The sequence below is a fragment of the Apis cerana genome, linkage group LG12, assembly GCF_029169275.1.
Source record: "Apis cerana isolate GH-2021 linkage group LG12, AcerK_1.0, whole genome shotgun sequence".
Taxonomy (NCBI): Eukaryota; Metazoa; Arthropoda; class Insecta; order Hymenoptera; family Apidae; genus Apis; species Apis cerana.
This window is the reverse complement of record NC_083863.1, coordinates 11,187,744-11,213,211: the sequence shown is the minus strand read 5'-3', so window position 1 is coordinate 11,213,211 and position 25,468 is coordinate 11,187,744. Positions and strand designations below refer to the sequence as shown.

General features: G+C 36.1%; 2 protein-coding genes across 6 annotated transcripts in view; one reads left to right on the top strand and one right to left on the bottom strand.

Moving 5' to 3' along the window:
• Positions 1-1,247, bottom strand: part of LOC107996149 (HIV Tat-specific factor 1 homolog) — a 33,107-nt gene extending 31,860 nt beyond the window's left edge. Inside the window, exons 1-2 of one of the 2 annotated variants that reach the window (XM_017054064.3) lie at positions 1,091-1,247; positions 41-404 (exon numbers count right to left, since the gene is read on the bottom strand). In XM_017054064.3, the coding sequence (XP_016909553.1) occupies positions 41-337 (297 nt within the window). In that variant the 5' untranslated portion in view covers positions 338-404; positions 1,091-1,247. Of the gene's footprint in view, positions 1-40; positions 405-835; positions 956-1,090 lie in introns of those variants that run through there. The other variant, XM_062083164.1, reaches the window with a different exon arrangement.
• An 8,057-nt stretch (positions 1,248-9,304) lies between these two features.
• LOC108003722 (protein vestigial) overlaps positions 9,305-25,468 on the top strand; it is a 61,135-nt gene continuing 44,971 nt past the window's right edge. For 3 of the 4 annotated variants that reach the window (XM_062083443.1, XM_062083442.1, XM_062083441.1), the window contains exon 1: positions 9,305-11,610. In XM_062083443.1, coding sequence (XP_061939427.1) covers positions 11,407-11,610 — 204 coding nt within the window. In that variant the 5' untranslated portion in view covers positions 9,305-11,406. The remainder of the gene's footprint in view (positions 11,611-25,468) is intronic. The other variant, XM_062083445.1, reaches the window with a different exon arrangement.

Here is a 25,468-nt window from a genome sequence, read left to right as displayed (position 1 = left end):
TAATAACAACAATAATAATAATAATAAAAACATGTCTCACCTTTGGAAACCATGCATTTTTCTCTTTGTCCCAAAAATATACACTGCCATCATTAGGATCTGTGTATGTATGAGTATCGTTTTCAAAACCAAATATTCCTTCCTGCGTCTTAGATTCATTATCATTTGAATTTTTAACACTTGTTTCTTCAGTATTTTTTACCACCCATTCATTTTTTTCTTGATCAAACTTATATGTCACATTATTTGTAGGATCATTATATATATAAGATTGGCCATCAAATTTGTAATATTTCATGAAATCTTCAGTCTTATCCGTATCTTGACAATTTGCCATTATAATTATTAGTAATATTTCATTAATAGATAATTAACCCAATAAACTTTGGCATAAAATTCAACACCTATATATATAGTAATAAAAAATGTTGTATTATTATCAATTAAAAATGTAATTAAATTTTTTTTTTTCGATTAAATAATTTTTTTTTGAGCTACCAATTTGTTAGCACAAGCAGGATTAATAATAATAATCATTCGTTGATAAATGACATTTACTTATTTAATAAAAATGTTTAAATGATGTCCAAAATACATTTGACTTAACCTAATCGATTTATTATGTTTCATATATAAATCATAATAAAAATATTAATATAATATTATTTAACATTAATAAAAAAAACAAGTTTATAGAATTTCTATATCAAATCAAATAAACTATAATATAAATTTATTAAAAAAAAAAAGTGATGTAATATGTATAGATTGAAAATTTACAGGTTACATGCATAATATTGAAAAAGAATATTTAACATTATGCAATTCTATATACAATTTTTATATTTGTGAATTTTATATAATTACTACATAAATCGCATTCACATGATCTAATTATTTAATTTAATAACAACACAATTTTCTTTGATATGTCAAAATGTTATTCCAAAAAGTATAAACGTTTTAATATAGGTTAAGCATATAACGATATGTAATGAGATCAATACTGATATCAAACACCTTTAATTACAACAGATTGAAATATTCTTAATTTTATATGATAATTCTCATATATTTAGATAACACTTACTCTAGTCAAAAAATAGCTCTTATTTAAAAAAAATGCAATCAATATTTTCTTAAATTTGACAGCAACATATCAATTGTAATATACAATGGATACCTGTTCGCGATACTAATGCGCTCTACTACGTAAGAATTTACTTGTATCACATGCGACATTATCGATTCAGAACGGAATGAGACAATAGCGCTACTGAAATTAAACATAACCACAGATGAGGTATTGAATAGATATGACATGCAATGCTTTTTCGTATCACAAGAATTTAAATATTGTTATGTATTATGATTATATTATTATGTTATTCGCTTCAGCATAAAAATGATTGTAATATTGATAGCAATTAAAATTAAAATTTAATTTTAATATAAAAACTTTAAATTAGATATAAATCAAAACAATTTATTATAAACAAAGTACACTATTGTTTCGATATAAACATGATTCGTTTATTACGCCATATTATATTATTGCTTTTATTCTTGAATGAAATAAGAAAACAAACAACGAAGAATACACAAGATAAGAGCAAATTATAAAGTAATAGACCAAGCAATAATGTTATTTTTTAGAAAATGATAAAATAATATCTCATCTTATTAAACGATTTCGAACGTTTAGTCATATCATGGTTTTTCGCTTTCACTTTGATCTTTTATTTGTAATGAACTTTTTTCTCTTATTTTCGAAGATTAAATAATAAATAAATAATTATTTATGAATGTAAAAAATTATTTCTATAAAATATTAAAAATCTGAAAAAATATTGTATGTATATATGTATGAATGTATATATATTCTTAATAATATTTTATATATATATTCTTATTATATTTTTAATTAATGTATCTTTTTAAAAGTTCGATATATAGAAATCTTATTATTTAAAATTATTATATTATATTTTATAATATAATTTTCATACGATTGAAGTGAGTAAAGAATCAGACGATTCCAAGCATCCAATCAGAAAATAGCTAAGACCTAGCAGCTAGACGAATCACTGCGCAGTAATATTAGTCTATTATCAAGAATCATGGGAATAATATTCGTTATATCCGGCATACATATAATTATTTATATATTTGCATATAATAGTGTTAAATTTGATTGTGATATAAATTATAAATTATTATAATTATTATAATTTATTTATTTAATTAATAGCTGTATATATTTAATCATTTATTAAATATTATTCAAATATATCAAAATTTTATTATCGTTTTTTAACTTTCTTTGTCATTGTTCGTTGCTTATCTATTTGTCAGTTACTGGTAAAATTTATAAATATTATAAATTGAGTTTGAAGTTTAAATATTATATTTATTTTAATATTATTTTAATTTTATATATTTGTTTTATAGTTTTGATTTTTATTTAATTACTAAAATGTTATACTACTAATATTATATAAATCATATTGTATAATATTTAATCACAACATTTGTGCAAATGTGATAGAGATATTTGATTTTTATTTGATGATATTTCTTTCTTAAATATTGTGTCTATTCGTCTGTTTAATCTTACATTATTTTCGTTTTGATTTTACGTTCAAAACCATAAATGTTTTCTTATAATTCAATCTTCCTAGAAAATTGACGACGTATTTCTGTTTGTTTTGTAACTATGCTCGAGACCTTTTCAGAAACTTGGAGATTCATATTCGTGTCTTGTTCTCGGTATGTTTCGATTTCTTGTCACAATTTCGAGTACACATTCTTTTTGATCCAATTCAATAATCGAAATCGTGATGTAAAGTGTCATTCGAATCTTGTGTGTGTATCGAAATTCTACGTCTAAAAATACGTTACTTCAGGTGCGTAATTTATTGCGTGATACATTTACTTATTTACCTAATTATTCTTTATTTTTTCATACTATTATTTAATTCAATAATTTATGTATATATATTATGTATATTAATTTGTGTATAATTTATATATATAATTTGAATATTATTATCATTGAATAATTCTTTGACATTTACTTATTTACTAATTATTCTTTATTTTTTCATACTATTATTTAAATTCAATAATTTATATATATATTATGTATATTAATTTGTGTATAATTTATATATATAATTTGAATATTATTATCATTGAATAATTCTTTGAGAAATAATTCTAATCCTTTATTGATTTATTTCGACCATAAATTTTATTATTGAAATTGTCAGCTTATAAAATTAAATTTAATTTAAAAAATTAAAAAAATTAAATTATATTATATTGTCTTATCTTATCAATACAATCGATTCTAATTTCATACATTTTATATATTTATTCTAAAAATTCGATAATTTTTTTCTTTAATTGATTATTGAGACAATATCCTATTACAATGCAAGAAAAAGTAATTCAATGTGGACGCCATAATAATATTGATGATCAATCGAAGAAATAATATTTGATTTTTCATATCAAAATAGATACATTTTTATTTTTATTTCTTTTTTTATTTATTTGTATATATTTATTAAATAATTGATAATAAAATCGATATTTGAATTATTGAAAGATATTACGAAAAAAATAGAAAAGGTTAAACATCGTATTTTATTTCGGATATGTTTGGTTATATTTTTTAAAAATATATTCTTTCATCATCTAACTTTCATGCATAACTTTGGAAGAATAAAAGTGTTTCTTTTAACAAATACTCGATAGGGAAAAGAATAAAGAAATAAAATATGAAAAGAGTAATTTCCTTTTTCCCTTAATCTATTCTTTTAACGTAATTTTTTTTTTTCAGAAAATTGTGATCGAGCGCAATGCTCGAAATCGGTAGAATCAGTGTTTGCTTCGTAAATAGTATTTTTTAGAGCATAATAACTCTAATTAAATTTAATCATTCGTAATAATCATTCGCGAAATTAAAATCGGTGTTTGTTCGCCGATTGTTTTTGTGTGTAATTTGAACTTTTATTTTTTTTTTCTCTTTTTAATTTAATTATTTAAATTTTCTCTTTTAAATTTAAATATTTCTCATCTTTTTAAATATTATCTCTATATATTAAAGTTAGTATTACATAAGGCCTCCATCAGAAGAAGAGGTAATTATTTTCATTTACTTTAATTTTTTTAAGAAAAAAAAAAAATATATATATATATAGTGTGTCTTAAATTATTATATTTTATTTTTTGTTACAGTTTTTATTTTCTTTTCTTCGTTGACGATTTCATATATAGATAGAAGATAGAATATCAATGGCAATATAAATTTTTGCATTTAATGGTAAGTCGCATTTTCATTCATATTTTCATTCCTCTGATTATTCAATTATATCGTAGGATAAATTAGGATTCGAATCGATACGAGTGATTGTTGAGTGTATAGAATACATAGAATTTTGTATTGTAGCACACAATGATTACAAATATTTATTCTTATCTGTGAATAGTAAACATTTTTTATATTTTATTTATTAATTCGGACTAGGTCTTCTTACGTACATAGCACTTTTTAATACTAATAATTTTCCAAATTAATTATATAAAATTAAATCATTACAATCCATGGATGTTTCCAAACGTTAAATATATAAAACGTTCAAATATATAAATACTCATGCATATATTCTAATTCTAATAAATAATAAATAATACGATAATAGATCATTTTTAATTTTTAATCTTTTCTTTCATATTGATCTTTTTAAACGCTTAATTTTCAAAATAATAAATAACAATAAAAGATACTATAATAATAAAAGAGTCTATAATAATAATAATAATAAAAGATACTAAAATTTTTATTCTTCTCATTTAAAAAAATATAGGTATATGCAAGAATGCTACGCGACAAATAAATTTTGAATACTTCTTTTGTATTCTTTTGTGAAAATATTTTTTGATGTAAGATGAAAAAGAATGAGAATATTTTCATTCGTATTAAAATTTCATTTTGAGTCAATCGTTTCATTAAATTGTATTTTAATAATAGAAATATATATTTGTTTAATAGATATTTATTATATTATAGATATCATAATTAAAATTAAAAGATATATGCATGTGTTTATCGTGTGGTCAATGGTAGCTAGCCATTCTCAATTGATTTTAGGAAAATGATACTCAATGACAAATTTTATGTATATAGTGTGATATTGGATATGTTCCGTAACGCTTTCTTCTTCTAGTGTAGACTTGCATCCGAGCATTTGTACATGATTATGAAGTGGAATGTGTTGTTTTGTCGTTTTTTTAATATAGTATATTAACGATAAGGATAGGGATAATATACTTCTAACGTGATTGTTAATTATAAATAAATAGATAAAGTTGGCCAGGTTGTCACTAATCGGGTAGGCAAGTTCTCGCCTTGACAACTTGTTTCAAAAAATTAAATTTGAAAAAACTGAGAGAAAAGCTGAGGAAATGAACAATGTTGTCTTCTATGGCTTCGTCGATCGATTTTTCGATTTTTCCAAAGAATGGAAGAAAGTCATTGTAATTATTTTGTCATTGTGTTCGTTTTAGTAATACGTAATGAATCGTATCATTTGGCCAATTTGCATGCCGGCTTATCGGATCATCAATCAGCATTTCGGGAAACAAAAACGGAAAGAAAAATTTTTTTTTCTAGATATTAATGTTTTTTTTTTCAGATATAAATTATATTTTAATTACTAATTCAATGATTAAGTTTATTACAGATACAAATTGAAGAAGACGAGTAGAAGAAAAGAAAGTTGATCTTATTATTTGTCATTGAATTTTAATTCTTTTGTAATTATTAATTAGGTTTCAGAATTTTAACCTTTTCATCCGTAATAATTAGGAAATCAGTGCCATCTTTCGAGAACATATAATATTTTCAAAGGCAAGGTAAGGTAGATTAAGAATCGAAAATCAGTGCCATCTATCGAACACTCTTGGACGTATTTTTTTTTCATTTATATTTCTTTTTCTATATTTTAGAGATGGTGTTGAATTCGCAATTTTTAATCTATTTTTGTCTTTCTCTCTTTTTTGCTGTTGACGCGTAATCGTAAAAGAGATATAGGATGCGAATCGAACAAGCATCGTTTCTCTTTCGAAACTACAATGTGTCGTTTTAATTTTTAATCTAACGCGAAGAATATAGATATTACGTTCTGAGTTTTACAATGTATTTCTAGAACGATAGATAGGTAAGATTGCAAAACAACGATTCACGATGATATCCGACGCGAATATTTTGAAAGCGATTAGGATTCGATCAAACGAAAGACATTGAGACAGCAATAAAAAATAAATATATAGAAAGAAATTTTGAAATATTCTTTTCAAACAATAATAAAACAATCAAATATCAAGAATTCGTTTCGTTGATAATATTCTATTATATATTCGCTATTTATAATCTCATCAAGCATTATGTTAAATTTATTCTATATATTTTGTCCCTGATTTTGTTCTATTATCTGATTTGTTGTATTGTTGTATTATATAATTGATATAAACAAATGACTATTTTTATTTTCAAGAATACGAAACAGCTCTTCGAAATACTCGCTTACTTATTACAAATTATGAATGTGTCGAGATAAAACATGCTATCAATAGATCAATCTTACAATTTCGATAAAATAAATTTGATGTAATTAATATATAATATAATATAATATAATATAAATGACACTTATTTAAGCATAGAGATATTTCTTTATTTTTCGAACGAATCCTCCCAAAAAAAAATAAAACGATTCCCACGATGACACGATGGCAATGATCCAATGTGATATCAACGGAGAAATCCTTTCGATAGATTCGAATCGGTCGATTCTCGTCGACTACGGCAGGACCATGACAACAAGAATTCAGTCGGTTCGCGATGTGGCGACAGAAGAGGAACCGTTTTTTGATAGATCGGCAACAACCTCTCACGAGCAAGATCCCACGAACTAAACTGAACACACGGATCGATCGGAATGCCGAAATAGCAAATTAGGGGATTCCAGGAGAACTGCCCTCTCTGTCTCTTACCTCTTACTTCTTATTTCTTTCTTATTCTGGTTCCAAAGCTTTGTCCTCGTCCGCCTTGAACGGTACCATTCGATTCCGTTCCGCTCCATCCCTTCCGACAAACTTAATAATAGTAATGATCTACCGCGTGGTTCGGTAGATTATCATCCAATAATCGTTGATAATCGTTTATATAATTTTGTTCGAGGATTCTAAGGATATTGATCATCGAAGAAATAATATTTTTATATCGAAATATAAAAATATCGAATGGAATTTATTTTATGTGAAAACGTAAAGGAGGAAAAAAAACGTCGAATTGAATTGATGAAGTTGCACAAAAAAAATCCATTTCTATTTCCGTTTTTTATTTTCAAAAGTTTCATGGTGAAAAATCGATTCATCCATTATCTTCTTTCTCGAATAAAAATTAAAAAAAAATAGATAATCCTTTTTACAATCATTGAATTTGGATATATTTATATTTATGGATACTGTACTATGGATAATTAAATACATTATTCCAAATTTTATATCCAAATTTCAAATCAATCATTCCTAGATTCCACTCGTTATAATTAATCGCGTATCGTATAATCACCGCCGTGAAATTTTGCATTGATTATTTCTCTTAATCGCCAAGTTATTTATCGTCCAATAGAGCGCGATATTTGCATTTTAAGTGAAAGAAATATAACATCGAAGGTTTCCACATCGAAGAAGATTGCACAACAGGTATGCAACAACCACTCGAGAGATCCATATTTAACACAGTGGTTATTATATTTGTACATTTCAAGTTTAATCCCTACGGCACAATCATGTTGGGTGCGTTGAATTAATAACAGATATCTCGTTACAAATAAAAAAAACTACTTTGACCTTTTTCACTGATTGAAATTACATTTGACACGATAAATAACATTTGACAAGAATTTGAAATCAATTTAATTCCTAATTGTACAAAATTTTAGTATTAAAATAGCAATGGAAGAATAATATCTGCGTATAAAATATTGTTACAATAAATGATATGATATGATATGATATATACAATGAAAATAAATCATTTTAACATTTTTTAAAAATCGACTTGGATATGTGTATGTTATCTTTAATAAAAAAAAAAAAAAATCAGAACGAAACGAAATCGAAATCTATCCGTGTATCGATTGTATAAATACAAAATTATCGATCTATATCGATCGTCCATCGTTTAACATCTTTTCTTTCACTTTTCTTTATCAAAAGATTCGATTTCAAAAAAACATTCGTTCTTTTTCTTACTTTGCTTCGATTCATAATATTACCAATCTAATCATAGGTCGGAGTGCACGTATCCCCCTGGATGACGCGCAAGCTAGCATATTTCAAACATCTCGTCCCATTCAATTCGAGTTCGAAGGGAGATACAACCCCTGTCCGGTAATATCACCGACGAATTTAATGTCCGACTATTAGCAGCGGGGTACGGCTGGCGCATTGTTGGAGTGGCCACGTGCAGGATGACTGGCTCGGGAGGAAACGTTTGATCGTCGAGCCGTTGTACGAGAGAATACAGGGAGAAAAAGAGAGAGTGAGAGAGGGAAGGGGAACGCGAAAAAAAGGGGTCATGCATCGTATCACACTTGTCGAGGGTTATTGGATTTGGTCCACGCCACAGGGTATTGTTCACGGACCTGCCGCGTTACACGAGAGATTAGATGGCACGACGAGATTCGCCACGGTCAAGTGTTTCGCGTCGTCTTTTCCCGCTATGTAACATTCCCGTTGTGTAACGTTGCCGGTCGTAATCGGATTTACGATATTGGAAGATGGTGTATAAATAATGATACGCTGATACGTGAGTTTCCAGATATTGAGGAGAATCTCTGTAGCAACGAATCATTTATTGTGAAACACACATTGTGTTAAGATATAATATACGAATAAGCGAACAATAGGTATATACGTTTCGATTTTTCTGGATAGTATCGTTAAAATTTACATTATCGAATATTATATAAAAATGTATAAAAATATCTCTACATCTTAACGCGAAGAAATTCATTATCCATCGATGTAGATCATTACATCGATCGATTCGATTTCGAATCACGATTGTCATCCAATCCCGGCAAAATGGAAGCATCGATTCCTAGCCAGATATGGCCGATTCGATGCGAGAAAATGAAGGGTAAAAAAAGGAGAGAATCTCTTCTTGGAGAGATTCCGCTCGACGCGGCAAATTAAGCTTGGCGAAACACCGCGAAACTGTTAATTAAGACTCATTATGCGCGCGGCCTGGCTGAGCCGCTGTTCGGGTTTGGGGTTGCGAAAGCGGCGAAAGGGTGGCGAACCGAGAAGGCGAACGGATACGCGGACAAACGCGAAGAACGGACAGGCTGGGGGACGTGACGGTGAGACGAGAAGAGGAGCGAGCGAAGAAGGCAGAAAGGAGAAACGGAAAGAGATGGTGGAGGCAAAGTTAAGAGAGAGAGGGAAGAGAGGAGTGAGGTGGAGTGAAGACGAGTGAGAGAGGAGTTAGATAGGAGAGGAGAGGAGAGGGAGCGAGTTGTGGAGGCGGGCGAGGAGGTAGGGGGATGGTTTAACCCGAGTAGGAACTTCTTAATACCGTGACGGCAGAGTCGGGTTCATTGTGGGATCAATACAGAGACGACCGGGTGTAGGAGTGGCAACCATCGCCTCATTGGACGTGCCGTTCCTGGTCGGTGATTGGCCGGTTGTGGAACTACCAGGAGGCGGTTCCTTTGCTGGTTGCCCCTCTGTTGGGGAGGGGTGAACGAAAGGGGGAAACAGGCCCTGACCCTCGCCAGGAAGGAGAGAACACGCGGTGAGGGAAAAAGACGGAGCGGCGCGGCACGACCAGTTGGAAAAAGACGGCGGACTGGTGTACGGTGAGGGTGACACGACGCCGGGGGGTTCAGTCTGTGTTCGCCCATCAGAGACACATCACCAGCCACGATACGGTCCGGTTACGTATCTCTTCGACGCGAGGATAACTCGCAGCCAGGTGTTGCCCGTATCTTGGACAAACGAGATCTTTGCCTTTCTTACACGCTTCGATGCTTGACAACGTTCTGGGACGTTTACGGTGACGTTCGATTACGATAACGAATTACACGGTTTCATGGATCGGTCCCAGAGATTGGAACGAGGGAACGGTGAGAAACGAGAGTTCGTCGTGATTTCAACGTAAAACAGGTGTTCCAATCGAGTATCAAATTGGAAATATACGTATATATATATTTATATACGTGGATAATATATAAAGTTTCTTCAAGTTTTGTGATTTTATTATATTACGACCGTTAATCGATAAAGGAGTAATTGTAGATCGAGACTGATCGTCCGATCATCGAGAAAATTGAACGAAGAGAACCGTTAGTGCGTTGTCAAACGTGTTTAATCGCCAGTTTCGGAAAGAGGAACGATACGAAAGAGAAAAACGTTTTTTTTCTTTTCTTTTCTTTTTTTTTTCTTTTCTTCCCTCTTGCACGAAAAAACAACACGTAGATTCTCAAAAGAATCGATTGTAAAACAAACGTTACTTTTACGTGCTCGGTTACGGTTACGAGACAATCCTGTGTCCTGTGTCGTCGATTTATTTTTTCGACGTAGAACATTAAAAATAGTTCGATGCAGTGCTAAACATTTACTATGTGAATCGAAATTGTGATAAACAAAAGAAACAGCAAATCGTCGAAGAGTGATCGTTAAAGTGTATTTATTAAAAAACTATTCGAGAGTATCGCGTTGACAATCGTCGAAAAAGTGATACGGCGTTCTTCCTCGTGAAGAGCAGGCCGAATAAAAACGAGGTAAAAATCTTTTTTTTTCGCGTTAATAATATACCAAAATAATCTCGATCCCTCACCTGATTTGATTTCCAATGTTTCCCTCGATATGATCGATAATATGTAAAGCATCACGACGTTAAAAGAATCTCGAATCTCGAGAGAAATTCGTGGACGCGCATTCGAAAGACAGATCTCGAGAGCGATCTTTGTCGATGCGATTCGTGGATGCGAACCGCGTGACGTGAAGATGCTCGGATCGGGCTGATACTTTGGCATTTATCGTTTCGATCGATCGAACGACAAACGTATATATATATATATATATCGGAGAAGAGAAGAAGAGAAGAGAAGAAGGAGAAGAAGGAGAAGAAGAAGGAAGAAAAGAAAGAGAAGAAAGAGAAGGAGAAGGAGTAGAAGGAGAAGGAAGAGGAGGAGGAGGAGGAAGAGGAGGGGGTGGAGAGTGGTGGACGAAGTGGAAAGAAAAGATAGTGGACGAACGGGTGGTGCGACGTTCGGGTACGCACGTCGACAGGCCGGCTCTGGGGTGCCGGGCCCGGGCGGGGTGATGAGCTGTTCCGAGGTGATGTATCAATATTATCCTTACCTCTACCAGAGGCCACCGCCGCCACCACCGCCGCATCCGACCCACCCTCATACGGCCCCGCACACCCATCCCCACACGAATCCACATGCGGCCCACGACAGTCCTACTAGGTCGGCATCTTTTCAATCCTTCTCCGCGGCCACGGCGACGCATCAGTACGACAGAGTAAGTTCGATATATCTATCTTATTTTCGTTTCTTGTCTAACGTGTCGAGATGTATCCATGTTTTCCACGTTTTACCAAGATTCCTACATCGTTATCTCGTTACCTTGTACGCGATTACATTTTCGTTTCGTATCGTATCGTATCGTATCGTTTCGTATCGATAAGAGACGCTTTTGTGATCGTTGAGATGTTAGAAAATTTAAACGTCAACGAGTTTTGTCAATCCTCTATTCCCGACGTGTTATTCGTAAACGTACAAGTGTCGACTCATACGCGAAAGTGACATATCGCGCTTTCGAATCACAACTCGTCTTTAAAAATGACCGCACTTCACTTACCGATTGGTCCGCATCCGTCCCGACATCCGATTCCTTCTCGTTCTCGTGACGCTAACAAAACAAATATAAATCGCATACAAGTTCCTTGATCGACGTTCACTTTTATGCCGTTATAACGCGCTACGTACGTATTATTCTTTTTCCAAACGAAATTTTCTGGCCGATGGATGGTATCGCGGGCGTCGAATTATCTCGTTAGATAGCTTCCTCACCCCAGCTCGTTATTTGTCGCTCGTATATCTCAAACGTGGTACCGTTACTGGATTCGAATTAGCCGAGTTTGTTTCGAAACTGGAGAAACTAGTTTGTCGATTCGAATCGACAACGTGATCCATGGGGTGGTCGAGTAATGGAAAACTTGATTCAAGAAAAGTTTCTCCGGATCGACGTGGATGATCGGGAAAAAAATCTCGATCTCAAATTTTTCAAAACGAAGCGTTTCATCGAAAATTTATGGGACGACGTATCGCATAATATAGAATTATCTGTGTATTTTTATAATATAGAATTATCGTTCGCTTTCCTTCATTTTTGAATAATATAAAAAAATTTAAATGTAAATTCAAAATAATTTATTCGATGAATCACATTTGTCGAATAAATGTGCGTAATTAGAAGAAAGATTTATTTATTTAATACATATTGAAATTATCGAATATCGTAACACGTATTTAGATATTTTATTTTTAATGTACGCTATCAATGTATAACAACAACTATTTTGTCGGACGGATTTTAAATCATCGCGATATAGATACCATGCTCGTATCTCGTTAAATTTTCGCGTTAATTCAAATATTTTGCGACGAGAAATTTATCGTTATTAAAATATAATTAAGATATTCGAGACGAATGAAGAAGTAAAAAACGGATGATGGATTATTATTTAATAGAACGATAGAAATTCTTTGTGAACGCATTTCAAGCTATTAAGTTAAATATACGAGCATTCGTTTTCGGCGAGCGTTTTAAAACCATGATTATGAATTTCCGTGAACCTCGAATTATTTTCTGCATACCTCGCATTCACGACTGCGTTCTGTTTTAATAGGAATACCATTGCGACATGTCTGATTCCCGCAAGTTGAGCGATCAGCCGATTATCGTTTGTGAAATAACGATAAATACGTATATTGATGAAAATTTGTCGCGTGAAAGAATCCACGAATCGAGACATAGATTTAGATAAGTTCGTTTACGAATAATCGTTTGAATAATTAGAAAAATATTCGAAATATTTTCGGTATGATTCGCATCGATATCGTAGAATATCATCGATAATTTCGAATAAAAAGGATTTAATATACTTATCCATTAATATAATATTTAAATTCATATTGGTGGACGCGTATAAAATATAAAATTGATAGAGTCAAACGTGTACGTACGCAGTATTATTGTATAATAAATTAATAACGATTTCAAACGATTTAAAATTTTCTGAAAAAGTATCGGAATGGACGTGAAATGGAAATTGGAAACCTCTTTTTAAAAGATGCGCGAGCCGACAAAAATAGACCCATTATACGATAATATGTTTGTAAACGATCCAACCAGCTTCTCCAATGTTTTAGTTTGCGCAGAGTTTACGAATTCTCGCTTTTAGCCGGTTGTCCTGAAATAGTTTACCAAGACAAGAGACGAAACGAGAATTTCTACGAGTTTCATTCCGCGTGGAGATCCTCTGCCGCGTCATTTTAATATCACCGTCTGCTCGAAGCATGAGCCATCCCATGGTGTTTCTTCCCATTCCATGAATTTACCGTATTATCTTTTTATTGCTTTTTTAAATATCCTCATCTCAATTTCTCATCTCTCATCTCATCTCTTTTTTTATTCATTTTGATTTTTTCCTTTTGCTTTTTCGCTTTCTTTCGATCCGATCCAAATTAAAAGAGAAAAATTGATCGAATTTGCGAGTAGGAATAAAAAAAGGTGCATTATTCGTGGAAATAATTTCGAAACAAGTTGCATCGAGGATAACGTTCTTCCCGTAGGCTCCGCGCTGAAGAAAAAAACGTAGCAACGCTTGGATCGACGAGGAATTTCCCTCTAATGCTCCGGCAATGCGTCTTCCCGATCATTCCATTCGTTGTTTGCCCAAATACGACGCGCGTAACGTCTCACTGATTGCCGTTCCATCGGACACGCTTGCAATTTGTCGCCGTTATATCTGGCTGATCGTCGCGATAAAATCAGGAATCGGTCTCTATCGCAGAATTGTGATCCGCGATGGAGTAATATGTGGAATTAATAAATAAATTTCAATTATTTTAGAATTCGATTTTTAAAATTGAAACGAGATCAATATATATATAGATGCAAAACAAGTGGATATCTGCAAAAACGTTTCGATCGATCCAAATACATACCGGCTCGCGAACAGGAAGAGTGGAAAATGATAAACGCCATCACGCGAGATGGAACGCGATAATATCTTATATAACCGATACCACGGTCGGGGCGATAAATAATAAGTAATGGCTCGTATTACTCGGTCGACATTGAGAGGAATGTCGGGACGAGGATGAGATATTACCGCTGTTTATCCACTTGAATTGTTTATCACGCGGTAAATTATACAAGGCGAGTATAATATGGTTGAGAAGAGGTCGGAGATCTAACCGTGTCTAAACGAGATATAGATCTTCGATACGGCGAGAATTAGCGAAGAGAAATTTGCGAAGCCAACAATGGGTGTATCGCTTCTCGCGAAAAAAACATTATCCTTTCGATGGTTGTCGAAGGAGAGGACGGTTGAAAGGGAAGCCGATGCTGTTTCGTTGCAGTACCGTTAGGCCGAGAGAAGGCGAAAAACGCGTGTTCTCCGCGTTCTCCACGCGATACTCGGATAACAGAGGGGAATCGCGGTTGGCGCAAGGTCGATCTCGATGCTCGGACAGGTTTCTCGCGAAGGAGCACCACGCGGTCCCCACGGTGAGGTCCATGGTGCGATCTCGAGGCAACTTTTCTTCCCGAAAGTCCCTCGTTTTCGTTGGAGGGAAGTTGACCACGCGGCGGACAGTCCACGGCGACACGAGTTTACTTTTATTTAAACGTTCCTTCTTTCCTTTTATTTAGGGCCTGACCCAAGGGCGCTCATTTTGTTCCTTTGCCGGCGCTGACCGGTGTCCACCGGCTCTGAATTAATAGCCTCGCGTTTTTCTCTGTGCTGTGGCTAATATACGCGCGCGTTTCTCCCTCTTTCTCTCCTTCTCCTTCTTCTTCATTTTCTTCTTCTTCTTCTTCTTCTTCTTCTTCTTCTTCTTCTTCTACCCATCCCTTCCTCTCTCTCTCTCTCTCCTCGTTTCTTCGTTTGGTCCTGCTATATTCCTTTCTCGTTTTTCTCTTCCTTCCTGCCGTAGCCATCTTCTCTTGTGTGTACGGATAGTATACGCCTCGACGCGACGGGGTTATACCAGCGCGTTAAAAATCTTCGCCACAGTCGTTTTCTCACGCCGCTACGAAACCGCACGCGTGCTTTATCGTTTCAAATTTTGGGATCCAACCTTGCTTCCCGAATCCCTACCATCGCTGTACGATATCGCTCGATCAGCTTTTACCGTTTTTTCTCGTTTCTTTTAGAGGGAAATGAAAATTGAAAATTTTCACGATCACATTGAAAGCAAAAAATACATACAATTCGATTGTGCGATAATATAATTGCGATCTATCGTGATTAATAGACCATGGAGTATTAATTCTCGTTACGATCGATTTTTGATTGAATGATTGAATTTTTGGTGAATGAGCGAGATTTCAAAATCCATTTACGATCGCGTTATTTTTCACGGTCGGTCCTCGAATTCGGTTTTAAATGGCCGCGGAAGCCCGTCGATAGATCATGGTCGCGACGCCGGACCTCCGCGTTATTTGATCTTAATCATTTTTATCGCGCGATGGGACAGCCGCGCGTTTGCAGCACCGGGGGCGACCACTCGGTTGGTTATCTTGGGATCGCTAGCGACGAGAACGCTAAATGCCGATAGCAGCGGGACACCCGTGGCTGGCTCGCGACGCCAAACACCGGGATTCACGTGTAAAACAACCGATTCGACCGCAATATCCTCTTCAGAGGGATCGTTAATCCTTCGCGTCCACGCTACCACGACAACAACCTTGTCTCGAAAAGAGCTTGATTTAACGATCTGTCAAATGTTTCAGTTTTAATCCTTTAATCGTTCGATTATGCTCCATACGAATAACGTATTTGCAAAATTCCTCCGTACAATTATATTTCCCTTATAAATAACGAAACGTATTATAAATAAATATACAAACGTAAATATGTATATACGTTCTTGCGATAATTTCCCGTAATGGATAAATTTCTCACTAGAGATTTTTGTTCGAAAAACACATTTTTTCGACGCAAGATTGAACTCATACCAGATTCGATCGTTTAATTCTTCGTTTCTCCTTAAAACGAGGATCCGTATATAAAAATTCGAATGTATCATTGTCGCGAGATAAAACGACAAAGGTTTGAGCGAAGAATAGTCTTGAGAGATTTACATCGTTTATCGGTGCATATTTAATACATATATATAACGTGACCGTATAAAATTCAATTTGTGCGAAAAGTTGCGAAGTTGAGAAGCGAAGGCTGGATCCGGTCGCGTTCGAGTCTAATCGACCACGAGTACGAAAGGGAGAAGACAGGTGCAAACCGCTTAGCTTCGAACCGAGTAAGAACTTTGTCGTCCTTCGTTAGCACTCTTGTTGCGAATGAACTTCTTTTTCTTGGATCGCGTATCGACGATTGAAATCGTCTTTTCTGAGGATTCGTTGCGCTTTTTTCGTAGTCTACTTTGAGAACACTTTATTATTTCGATGTTTTGCCTATTCTACGACGAAAAATAAATTGAAAAAGTGTAATTGCAATAATACGATCGACGATCCATTTGTAAATTTTTATTAACTTTTGGATGTTCGATTCGAGATGGAAAGAGAGATCGGGCGAAATATCGTAGTTGACATTTTCACGATTATAATAATGTATATATCTAATAATGTCAATTTGAAATAAGATTCGTATTATAACATTTTCAAATTGACATAAAAATCAATTTAAATTTTATTATTTTTGAAAATTTTCAAATATTTTTCAAAGAATAAGAAAAATTATTCTCTATATCTGGAACGATATAAAATTCGATGTAATTTGTAAATAAATTTTTCCTGTATTTTTATAAATGACGAAATAACGTTTAAAAATAGGGAAATGCATCGTTCGTATGATTTCGAGTCTTTCGATTTAGGAAAGGAAAAAAGATTGGACGTTAATCTCGTTCAGTCATCCTAAGAACACATAAGGAGTCGTAAATTCGGCGCCTCGGAAATCATCGAGCCGTTACTTCCGTCTCCGGTACGCGTTCATTAATCATCGAAAAACCAAAAAGACCAAGAATCTATTTTTAAATAATCCTCTAATAGGGAAAAAAACCCGAATAATAATGATTTCTCTAAAACAGTTTCGAAACAGCGAATAACAGTTCCGAATAATTATTCTATATGTTATAATTAGAAAATGAATTTCAATTGTATATGTTGAATATGTATGTTGCGAAGAAATATAACGTGAATCTCTAATAATAATCAACGAATGACGGTTAATTATTGGTAGAAATGGTAATTCGAACTCGTCGCAAGATGTAGCCAGATTAGAATTCATTAGATTAGAATTCGAAGAGAAAAAATATAAAAATGTATTGCTATTGGAATCTTTCTCTCTCTTTCTCTTTCTCCGATGACTCAAATTTGAGAAAATTTCGCAAATTAAAAATAACGTTCCTCTTTTTTCGTGTTCGTTTATATTGAATTATCGATTAATAAATGAACGTGATTAATGATATTATAAAGTATCGATCGAAATTAGAAGAGAGTAAATCTCATGGCGTAAAATTATAAATTATATCTTATATATATGACGTATTTAAAAATTATTAAATTGTTGTTATAATTCATATCATAGAGAAAATGATGTTCGAAAAATGGAAGAATAAGCGTAAAGGATACAATAATGACTCAATCATTATTGGATCTTAAAATCTCGGAATCTGAGAATTGGATCGTTTCTCGATATTATCGCGATTATTATTTTTGATCGTTGATCGGGACAGAGATGGTCTATAGATCACTTGATCGTAATCGCAAAAGATTCTATTCGAAACGGACGAGAATGGTTGTTGTTCGAGCGGTAAAGAATACCGAGGTAGCTACCAACAGGCGTAGTTGGATGATTCTTGTCAGAGAGAACGTGTGCGCTGAATGATGAGAGAGAGAGAAAGAGAGAGAGAGTGAAGAGGGAGGCCGTAAAAGCGCATTTTTCTCGGGTATCTGGCCGATTAATGAACCGATGTCGTAGCGAGGACCACCCCGAAGGGAACGCGTACGGTACGTGCAGCCCTCGCGATAGACTCGGAGAGCCAGAGAGAGGAGCACTGGTCCCCGGACTATAATACCTAAACTATAAGCAGCTCCCGTCCGTCCTTCCGTAGCATCGGCTTCTCAAACGAACCGCGCCTTTACCTGACCAAGTTTTACGATCGTCGCGTCGAGGTGGCGATGTGTCCTCCCGTTATCGTCCGCCCGGGATCTGCCCAACCTAAAGCAGTCCTTTTGCCACGGACCTTTTTGTTATTTCTCTTTTCTACCGCGCGCGTTGTCTTGTTGCTTCCGTTGTCCTCTTCTCGCTTCTTCCTCCTGATCACGACCGACAACGAACGATATTCTGTGGGAAAGAGACGCTATTCACCTCTTCCAATTTCATCACAGAGGGGGGAAAAGACGCGATCTTGAATTTAGATTTATTAATTAATTGTATTATCATTTATATTCTTTCATTATATATTCTTTCTTCATGGACAGTAGGGTGATAGTTTTAGAAGAAGATATATATATATATATGTATATATAGGGATGATGGAGAATTTCCCTATTCTTCACCGTTGAATCTTGTGAGATCTCCGTTGATTGCCGGATAAATCGGTGCGTTGAACGGATGGATACGCGCGGAGAACACGCGTACTTTAACGTAACGCTGAGTTTCAGTTTTATTTATAACGCTATTTCTTTTGCCGTTTCTCGTGCGTTCCTTTTCCCTCTTCTCTCGTCTTTTTTATCAGAAAACCCGAAGGAGCGATCACGTGGCGTGACCGAGGTCACGCCGCTTTGGAACGCGAAAAACCTGAACCAACATCTTTGTCTTCTTCTTCTTCTTTTTCTTCTTTTTCTACTTCTTCTTCTTCTTCTTCTTCTTCTTCTTCTTCTTCGTTCGCTTTGTTTCGACGAAGAAATAGTTAATTTTGAACGAAGGCGTTAAAACGTAACATCGTACATAAATGCGTTTCGAAGAAGCGCGTTAGCTATACTTATACATATATGTATGCCTACTTACGCAAGTACTTATTACTCTACGTCACTCACGAAGAAAAGAGGAAAAAAATTGGATAGAGAGAAAGATTTGAAATAATGGTTGGACAAAACTGTTTGGAAATATCGTACTGTCGTCGGTCCAACAACAGTGTTCAGATCTCGATTTCGTCGATTTTGTTCCATTCAGCCCTGCGATATCGTTGAGTAACGCGAGTATCAAGCGAGTATCAAGCGAGTTTTACCATTCTCGCCGATGGTGTTCCCCACATTCTTGACATGGTTGCGTGTCGAACGGTAGGAAAAACGAAAAACGAAAGGGAGGAAAAAAGAAGAGAGAAACGAGCGACGGAAAATGTCGAAGCGAAAAGGAAGGAGTGACCACGTGACGAGAGTGAACGAAACCGGGCGAAAACCGGGGAGGAGGGGGCTAGAAAGTGGTTGGTGCACGCGTGTACACGCGGACCTTTGCCGTATAAATTATAACGGCGGTCGCGCAGGGTTTTTACCGCGTCACATGTTCTGCCTTTTTTTTTTTTTTTTTTTCCGCCGGGCTTTCCTAGCTTCCTACATAAATTAAACGCGGAGAAGCGTTTTCTACTCGCGACGGAGGAGGGTTTTAAAAGCCTCTCCTCTCGCAGTTGACCGCGCAAGGGAGACCAAGTTTTGTAGAGATTGTAGAGAAGGGAAAGAGTTGCGCGTATATAAAAATATATAGCGCGCATGCGTTCGCGTGCTAGTCGATATTATATCCCCGGTTCGAGCGTGTGTGCGTGTGTGCGCACCGCGGCTATGGTACAAAGCGGACAGAGAGCGTAATTACGTTTAATATGCAGGTATTGCCTGGTGAGCGAGGAGAAAAGTTCCATAATGAATTCGCGGTAATGGCTCCGCTGAAATTTCATAGTTGGCGCGCCGCACCGCGCGCCGCCGCGTCTTTCTTACGCGTAAAATCGTACTCTCGGGTCGCAACGCGCGCAGCTTACGCTCGATCGGTGGAAGAGCGACGATTATTGCCGAATCGTGACACTGCGAATAAGTTTCTGTTGCTTTGTGTTCGAGATAGGAGATTTTATCGCTGATTCAAAAGCATCTAGATTTTTCTTTTTCTTTTTTTTTTCGCATTAATTCAATTTCAGCAATAGATAAATTTTCTTTTTTTTTTTTTCTAAACCGTTTTTCTAAACGAACCATTGTTCGAAATAGATGTTTTTTTTCTTTTTTGTCTACTCCGTATATCTGTACTAGATGTTGGTTGTACGAAAAACGAAGGATCGAAATTGCATTCGATGAGAATCGACGCGACATATTTCGAGCGAATTCCGTTCGAATCGCGTAAACGAATTAAAATTAACGGCACGATGTAAAAGGAAGTAGTATGCTTGGTGAGAAAACGATTCGGCAATCGTTGAGAACGTAGTAGTAGTATTAGTAGTAATAGTAGTAGTAGTAGTAGTAGTAGTAGTAGTAGTAGTAGTAGTAGTAGTAGTAGTAGTAGTAGTAGTAGTAGTAGTATTAGTAGTTTGATTCCTAGAGAGAAAATGTATGTAAGAAAGGTTCGTCGATGCTTTCTCGCTTTCGTCGCATCTTCGTTTTTCGTGTTTCTTTCTCTAAGTTTGGTTCGAGAGTGATTCATGTCCAACTTTTTCTTCGTTTCGCAATTCCATCGAAACACGAAATAATCGAGGGACACGAGGCATTGTCTTATTTAAATCGTCCGACGATTAGCCCAACGTTTTCCTGCTTGTGTATTTTTTGTATCTGTTTTCGTTCGAATCGATGTTATTTTACTTGTAAAAAAAATATTTGAAAAACTTATAACGAAATGAAAAAAATCCATCTCGTTAAAAGGATGATCGATTCGATTTTAGAAATTACAGAAGATCGACGATGTAGGAAATGATCGGTCGAGGCGCAAAAGCAACTACTCGTTCCGATTCCATCCGATTTCTTGTCAATATTCCTTGATAAAATAAATAAACGTTCGATTCGTAAAATTATTTCGCTACCAGAAGATAATTAATTCCGTGGAGCGGGGAAAAAAGAAAAATGTGGAACGATCGTCGTATATCTAAGAGGAAAATGCCACGACTCCGAAGTGGATACCCGTTTAGCATCGGCAATTAGACGAGCGATTATCGCGAACCAGTCGCGATCCCGTTTCGATTTCTCGACGATTGTGTTTTCCGCGAAAAATTGCGCGAGACGGCGCAAACATCACGAACGCGAAATGATTTATTCTCGCGTAAATCAATATACGCCGGTGGTGTTTGCCGAGCGGATCGAGCGGTTCGTCCAGACATTCCCGACGCGTCGTATTAGCAAAGATCGATTACGGCCTGTAATTTGTTGTTCTCGCTTCGCCGGAATAAATTTCTACGGACTAGTTTCTCCGTTCCTATATGGCTCACCACCGCGAGAGCTCCCTTGCGTAATCGACGGGGGACGCGCGCACGCTGGAAAACCACTAGAATCGCTGGAGACAGGTTTCTTCTCCTCTTTCTCCCTCTTCTTATTCTTCTTCGCTCCTCTCGCCTCTTTCGATCGCTCTACCTTCTTCCCTTCTTCGAACAATTTTCGCCTCTTTTCTCTTTTTTGACGTGAAGATCGATCGACGGATGATCGAAGGGCGAGAAAATTTGTGCTTTCGAAAATGATAGGGTAAAATACGGTAAAATAAAGAAAAAGGAATGGAGGAAAAGAGGAAAGAGAGAAGAACGTTGTCGATGAAACGTTGAAGAAAGTGGGAACGGCGATCCGATCGGGAATTGAAATCGTGGGAGCTGTATCGTAGTGGTAGTGGACCACCTATCGAGCAACGGTCGCGAGTCGTTCGAGCGTGGATTACGATTTCGACGTTCAAATATGTGTGTGTGTGTGTGTGTGTGTATGTGTGTTCGGCGTTTATAAACGTATAGCAGTTTAATCGCGATTTAACGAGAGTTGCGTTTCTGCGATTCCCGCGATTCCCCGTGTGTGGAATTCGTTGGAAGCATTCGCTCGCGCCGCTCCCAGACCGTGCCCCGGTATCATGCCGCGTTAATTACGACTGCGTTAAAATTGTTTACCCGCCGGGCGCATAATTGACTTATTAATATAAGGATAATTGAAACGAACGTTCGCGGCGGGGAATGCTCGTGCGGTGAACGATCGTCGTCGAATGTCGCGTTGCCTTATTATCGGGTTATACAGGAATTCCAATTTTCCAGATAAATCTTTTTACCGATAGTGATTTTATGATAATTTGACGAACTCGATGCATCGCGTTGTTTTTTTAGTATTATTATTATTTCTCGTCGTTGAACGATAGGAACAAATTTTGAAGAGACGAATATCTGGATAAAATAATCAACGCGAGGCGATTCCTAATATTCTTCGTCGCTGATGCGAATTTTTCTCAGTTTTCGAACCACGGTACTCGTTTGCCAATCGACCAACGCTACTTATCCTTATCCGTAAAACGCGAGGAAAAAGAAGGAGCGCGTTTAAACGTGGCTGGTATATCGGAAGTTCCCGGAGGCACGCAGAACGGTACGTCTTTACTTAACCCTTTGACCAGCGCGCAATTGGCAGGATTTTTCCGAGTCAGCCAAGCATAGGAAGAAGTGGTTTCTTCTTCCGAGAGCTTTGACTTTCGAAGCGATCCGGCTTACCATATTCTTCCATACGTACTTTTTAATTTACATCACATCGATGTCATAGAGATATTTCGAATACGAAATTGAAGATTAATTTCCATTCGTTCGATCCGATATCCAAGTATTTACTTACCATTTACTTACCTCGGAGAAAATAATAAACACGTTGTTCTTCACACGTTGTTGGACGAAGAGTAAAGGTGATCCCTACCGGGATGAGCTACCCTACTCGGGTACCGATTTTATTTTTTATCTCATATGCGCAAATGCGAGAAGGGGAATCGAGCTTTCTCGAACGAACGGACGAACGACGATCGTTTAATGCCGAGAGAATAAACGTAATTGGAAAAGATTCTCGGTTTCGGTCGATCGACTCGATCGCTGTTATTGAAATTTCTTGCTCTTTCAGCTCTTTCGAGATGGTTCGCCCTCGTTGAGGATACGCGGGAAGCAGGTATTAATTGAAATCGAAGAGATTGGAAGAGAGTCGGTGACTTGTGTTCACCGATTCCTCGTTATTTCGTTTGATTTAGATGACGATAACGTACCGCGGTTCCGTTAAATTTTATTTATGGAAATGGAAAAAACGAATCGATGTTTCGAAATTGAATAGAATTTGAATGATATGTTCGTTTCATCGATGTTTTCATCTTCGTTTCGACCCACGAAACCATTTCCCATCCTGTTTTCCATCTTTTTTCCCTCCGCCAACGCTCCAACGTCATCTCTCCGACCGTTTTCCGAAACGTTCTCGATCGGATATCTCGATCTCCGACACCATCCGACTGTGTTGCTCGTTCGAAACGATCTTTGCCGGCCTTTGGGGAATCGAATCAGGTTTTACCACTGCCGTCCGTTCGCTTTTTACGCGATGAGCAACGGATTGTGTCTTTGCCTGCCACCCGATCCGTGGACCCGGTCGATGCTCGGCCGCGTAACAACCGGTGATCACGGCCGGGTCACGTATGAATTTTTTCGCGGAAACCGGTACGGTGGGTTCACCTTAATTTCGCGACGTTTCGGTGAAAGTTTCGTCGCGCCACGCCGCGCCTTTCGTTAACGAGATCATCGACCGGGATTCCATCGATTCCGTCGTTAAACCAAAAGATCGCGGAGATGTTTGAATCCGATCCGAAAAAAGAACGATTGGAAATTATGTCTAGATCAGACATAATTATTTTTTAGATTACGCACGAATTACGTAGGGAAATACATGGATTATATAATTGTGCTCTCGATTCTCGTTTTCAAAGGGTGGATACTGGATCTTATTGGGATAAAAAAAAAGTCTTTTGCGTTTTTATTTAAAAATCAAAGCGAAATTATTTATTTTTGGATGTTTTAACTTTGAAAAAAAGTTCAAATCGAACGATTGGAACGAAAGAATCGATATTAAATCTTCGCTACATTATACGAACCTTCTTTTGTTGAAATTTTCATCGCTTTTCCAGATTTTTAATTTCCGATGTTTACTCTCGAAATTTCGCAATTTCAATCATCAACGTAAAGTTGAGAAACTGTAAGCGTAACAATCGAGAGACAATCTTTAAATCGTTGAACGCATTGTTCTATGCGGGTCTTTCCCTTCTCCCATTCCCTTCTCCCGCATTCCTTCGCCGCAAATTCAGTTTTAATTTGACGCTAACTTCTAAATATAAGTATATATAAAAGAAAAAAACGTTCGCGTTAATTTAACATTTTAGTTTTCCTCGTCAAGTACGCGTCGTGTCGAATAATTCGAATATCCGTATCGAGGCAATAAACGGTTCGTCTCGTTCTCGACTAGGCAAAAATTCGATCGATCAATCGCGCTATCTCTTTTCGATATCGCATTCATCGGATGGTCCGTCCGATCACCTGTTCGTTTTTTCGGTGCATCAGTGGACGACGGCGCCGTCCACGCGTGGATGCGTGCGTCTCGATAAATAACGTTAATTAAACGAAAAGTGTTTTTCATTCCGTAGTAATTTATTCTCGCCGAATGTCTCACTTTTCACTGTATCGGCACGCGTCAATTTCAGTGAAATACGTTACGTACTCAAGTTTGCAAACGGCGGCGATAAATTTCTGAATTTTTTCCACCAAAGAAACGCATTAATTTTCTTATTGTGCGCGAAATTTCTTTCTACGCCACATCTTTACGCGATTATCCGCGTGATATAACGTTATATATAAAAAAATCGTATTCGCGTAATCGATGACGAGGAAACTTAGCGATCGATCGAAAAATATCGCGCGGATATTTTGATTTATTTCGCGATCGTTGTTCAGGATGTGCCGTGCGCAAACGGTCTATCGTGTCCAAGAAAATGTTCTCGCGTCTATTCGCAACAATCTAAAGCCACAAATCACAATTAACCCTGCGCGTCCTCGTCCGGATTTGAATTCTTCCTTATACCATCGCGCATGGATATATTTAAACACAATTACCAGCGGCGAGCTGTCTCTAATCCGCCCAAATCGCGAGTTTCCATCGAGAAAGATTAACGACTTTGTTCCCGTACCGA